Source organism: Musa acuminata, chromosome BXJ3-9 (genome assembly GCF_036884655.1).
Source record: "Musa acuminata AAA Group cultivar baxijiao chromosome BXJ3-9, Cavendish_Baxijiao_AAA, whole genome shotgun sequence".
Classification (NCBI taxonomy): domain Eukaryota; kingdom Viridiplantae; phylum Streptophyta; class Magnoliopsida; order Zingiberales; family Musaceae; genus Musa; species Musa acuminata.
Window position 1 is genome coordinate 20,867,501 of NC_088357.1, and position 4,928 is coordinate 20,872,428.

General features: G+C 39.4%; 1 protein-coding gene across 1 annotated transcript; it reads left to right on the forward strand.

Annotated features, from left to right (window-relative positions):
* The first annotated feature begins 3,374 nt into the window (after positions 1-3,374).
* LOC103998349 (non-specific lipid-transfer protein 2-like) lies at positions 3,375-4,029 on the forward strand. The gene has a single exon (XM_009419806.3). The coding sequence runs from the start codon at positions 3,437-3,439 to the stop codon at positions 3,710-3,712; it is 276 nt and encodes a 91-aa protein (XP_009418081.2). The 5' UTR covers positions 3,375-3,436; the 3' UTR covers positions 3,713-4,029.
* Positions 4,030-4,928: the final 899 nt, after the last annotated feature.

Sequence of the window (4,928 nt, forward strand, 5' to 3'; positions counted from 1 at the left end):
GATGAAAGAATTCTTATAAAAATTGGGGCTAAAATAAAAAAATTATGTGGTGTATTATGACAACCAGAGTGCCATCCATTTGTGTAAGAATCCAATGTTTCATTCCAAGTCAAAACATATAGATGTCAGATACCACTGGATTCGAAATATATTTGAAGAGAAACAATTGTAGCTTTAGAAAATTCACACAGATGACAATTGGGTAGACATGTTGACAAAGACCTTACCAAAAAAGAGACAAGAGATATACCGACAGTTGGTCAGCATGGCTTCACATTGAGGAGTCTTGAGATAGCCTCCTTATGGGCTGAAGGGGGAGGTTATTGGGTTGACAGCTCATATTCAGCCTAAAGTGGGCTTTATCAGCCCACAACTTATCCCCTCTTAACCTAACTCTAATTTATATTAAGGGGGGTGTGGTGGCTACGAAAATAAGCATAAAAGGGCAGCAACGAGGGCAGTAGGGCATATCTTGGTAGTAGTAAAAAGGAGAAGAAAAAGACAAAAATCCAAGGAGAAAGAAAGGGAAGAAAATAAGGATAACGCAGAGAGACTGTTCTCAATCATCTAATAGTGTTCTCATCTAAGGTAAGATCAAATCTATAGTAGATTCTTACTGTGATTATTTGAGGAGAATTAAGAAGAATTTAAAATTTTGTGTACAGTGACATGATCCTTGTATCTCAATTATTCTCTTATGATTGTTATCAGGGTTTTGGGCAAGAGATTGAGATTTGTATATTTATTATTCTTATAGTGGATTATCTCTAGTTTGCCTCATGATTTTTACCCTTCACATTGGAGGGATTTTTCACATATATCTTAGTATTTTATTTGATTATGATTCCATTTAATTTTGTTGCATGTTATAACATGCTAGTATTTGTTCATGTACAAAATTTATTTATCTTGTCCATTGCTCGAACTAGTTATTCTAAACTTCGTTTCGACTTCCTTTCCTTTGAACTATTGAGCTCTCTTAGTAGTTTGATAAAACTGGCTACCCATCAAATTATTATAGACTAACTCTAATCTCTTTCACTCACACTAAAGTTCAGCGGATGAAAGAAAAAAATATTTATCTCAATTATGATATAACACATGGCACCATAATAAGCAAGGAAAAATCGGATCTGGACTAATAATTGAGTCATATATACATTAATTTAATATAAAATATTAAAAATAAATATTTTACTCATATGGTAGAATATTCTTTCAGCCTACTATAAAAAGCACATCAGGTTACAATAATCAAGGTCAAAAATTATTTATCAATCACTCATACTTTTTGTTGACAGATCATGTCAAAAACCCTATGATCTTCATCTTTTGTATACAACAATATCCAATCAAATTTTCAAAACCATCTCAACCTCATCCAATTTCTTTGTAAACTACATTATCAACATCCACCCCATCAAAGGAGGTGTTATACAAAATACTATCTAATCAATTGATTTCAAAATATTTATCTACAAATTAGTTTTTCTATTAACAATGTAGTATCATTTTTTTAACCTTATGGTATGTTTCGTCACACACCTCTTTTTTTTCTTGTAATATGAATATATATCAAAACATTTATATCATTTCCATGTTTATGTTTATTAAATCAAAATAATTTAATTTATGACTAGTCATTTAATAGTACTGATTTATACTATTAAATCAGTACTATCAAAGATACGGTACATAAGAATGCACCACCTAAGGTCGAGATCTTTTAGATGGAATTGGGTGGGATCTCAATCACAATTTATTATATGTATTGTTTCTTAGTGACATGATAGAATAATTTAGGTTGATTTATTAACTTTTTGGTTCAATTACTAATTTTTTTATTTTTTTTTCTTTTCTTTTCTTCAGTTTAACATAAGATTGCATTTTAAGTATTGGTATGCTTTTGCTAACAGATATAGTTTGGATGTCGTAAGATTTAGACAAACTAGTTAATTTCGCAATAAATTATATAGAATGGGTCAAAATCAAATCAAGTCCGGTCAAAATTGATTGGAAAATCCTGGTTGCATTCGGGACAAACTTGTGTTCGCAATTCCAAACTCGGATCAGATCAAGATATATTATAACGATATAGGCAGTTGACTCGATTGACTCGATCTAAATTGGGGAATGGGAACGAACGCCCGTCACCATCCGCCGCCGCCTCCTCCGACGCGGTACGGCCGGCGAGTGCGCCGTCGGAGTCTGCGCGCTCTGCGTCTGCTGCCCCCTGATGCTGCTCTGGCACTGCGTCAAGCTCCCACTCGCCGCAGCCTGGCGGGAGACGCGTCCTCCTCGACGCCTTCTCATCCTTCATTGACATGGAACTCGACGCCGCTGGCGATCTCCTGTGGCGGCCGCCCTCCAAGCGGAGTCTTCTTCGGAGATGAGGATAGAGAGGAGGGACGAAGCTTCCATCGTTGGCCTTCCTCTGCTTCTGTTCCGTTCTAATTCTTCCTTTCTTGTATTCTTGATGTACACCCTCATCCTTCTTGTATTCTTGTTCATTGTAACCACAGCAGATTCAGCTGAATGATCGTTTCTTTGTATATTTAGCTGATGCATGAGATCTGTCTGATTTACATCAGAGTTCCTTCCATGGTGCATCTACATTGGCTAGCTTGCTTGCTTGATGGGTACTGCCTACAGAATCTCTTATTGACAACGGGAAGAGTCCATCGATGGGGGGCCCAAATGGTGCCAACCGGTTTCACCCCCTCCACTGCAACTCTCCGAACCCTGGACTGTACTGCGCTGTCCTCTGCTCCACGGCATGGGCTCCCCCATCGGTGCAATGATACGTCACATGCATAGCACAAGAGGAAGCGTTTAGGTCATCATGTCACATCATTTCTACCGACGTCCTCTCAAATTGTGTCCTGCAACTCGCATCCAAAGCACTCAGCACACCCGATCTAAACCGACTACAGCGCCGTTTCACTGCGACTGCAATGTGGAGACAGTGTGTTTAAGCAATGTCCTGATCTTGTGCTCTTCTGCAAATAGTAGATGCACACCGTAATCACGGCTGCTGGATCTAATGCAGATAGGGAAATACGCAGAAGCTGTAAAGCATGGCGAAGAGTTTCTAGGGTGCACAGGGCCATGATTGAGTCCCCCATGCTGGTGCACCTTTTCACGCAGTATGACATCTTTTCATCTATCCAACAAAAGTCCTCTAAAAGACTAAATTCAAGAGTTTCACTGTTCTTGTGCAGACTCCACAGGAGCATGACAATGACCCATGTGAGAGGGGCATATCATTCCTCTAGATTGCCCTAATCATTCCACTATGTGTTCTTTCCGAGTGCTGCCACCTTTGTTCCCCTCCTCCACATGCCATTGTTGCCTATAAATAGTGTCCTTCTCCCTTCCCCGTTAGCTTCCAATCCTCCATCAGCCAAATACTTGCCTTCAAGTTCTCCAGTGTATCATGAAGGCCTCAATCTTCGTCCTCTTCATCACTGCGCTTCTACTCTGCCGAGCTCCGACGGCATTGTCGGTGACATGCAACCCAGTGGAGCTGAGCTCATGCGCCGGCGCCATACTGACCGCGGCGCCACCCACCGCTGCCTGCTGCGCGAAGCTAAAGGAGCAGCGGCCCTGCTTTTGCCAGTACAAGCAGAACCCCAACTTGAAAGGCTACATCAACTCGGATAACAGCAAGAAGGTGGCCAAATCTTGCGGCGTTCCGATCCCCACCTGCTGAAAAGTGTTAACGTGGCCTCTTGTCTTCATGAATTCAAGTTTGCCATCCCCCGGTTAGGAGGAGAAGCTGAGCTCCTTCTAGTATGCAGTCTTGTACGTACAAGGTATTGTTTGTAGCGTGCTGCGGGCTTCTAATCGCTTGCCTGGTGTTTCTCTTTTGTCCTTGATCTCAAGTGTCGAAGATGACCTTGTATGGGTCTTCAATAATGTAATTCCAGTGTTCAAGAGTCTCTCTCACTCACTATGTGCTAGGAAGGAAAGGCCATACCATCAGAAGACTTCAACGTCGTAGATATACTACTATGAGCTTGAATGTCATTCTTGATCCAAACACTATGACTGAACATAGATCGACCGTGAGCTGAAGATTCAGGTTATGAAGAGAAATCGAAATTAATGATAATAATAATAATCTGCCAGAAGTTTTGGATGTGTTCTAACTGCTGTATGAAGAGAAAGGATGTTCTTCAAAAGGGCAAAGAAAAAGACTGCTGACATCAAAGGACAGCAAGATGATGTCAAAATAATTAATCCTAAGCACAGAAAACATGCATTCTGGGGCATAAATCTACTGCAAGTGTTACAGCAGTACGTAGTGACCTATTTCTTGATCTCAAGAAAATAACCAAACCATTAACCCTAGAGAATAAATCTATTGCAAGCATTACGGCAGTTGCAGTGACCTGTTTCTTGCTTTTAATAAAATAGCCAAACTATTAACTCTAGAGTTTTTCTTTTCCTATTCTGAAGGAAAATATACAATGATGTACTAGAAAATCAAATCAACAAAAATCTTCTTAAGCCTGATGCTAAATTACATTACTACACATAATTGTTATCCTCACCAAAAAGAAATACACCGCCTACCTTTGCGTGAGCAAAAATGTATGCAAGCACATGTAGATTTTCAAAAACACAGAAATTGTAGATTATTAATGAGAAAAAGCAGATAATATTTTTTTAAAGCAGATAATATATTAAACTTCTTTCGGCATTCCTCGGTTTCCCTTCTTACTTTTACCCTCGATGAGACTTCGAACCTGATGAAATTATTAGTGTTGATGAGGTAAATCCGTGTGGTCAGCATAATATAGCAACCAAGAAAAAGAGATGCAACAATCAATGATAACAAGTTGATTTCCAGAAGAATTTAATGCTTATTAAGCTTGACATGTACGAGATTGGAAGGAGGGCATGCAAATGTCAGAGCTTCTCAA

Excerpts from the sequence above, each read along its gene's own strand:
- LOC103998349 (XM_009419806.3), top strand. The coding sequence starts at position 3,437 with ATGAAGGCCTCAATCTTCGTCCTCTTCATCACTGCGCTTCTACTCTGC.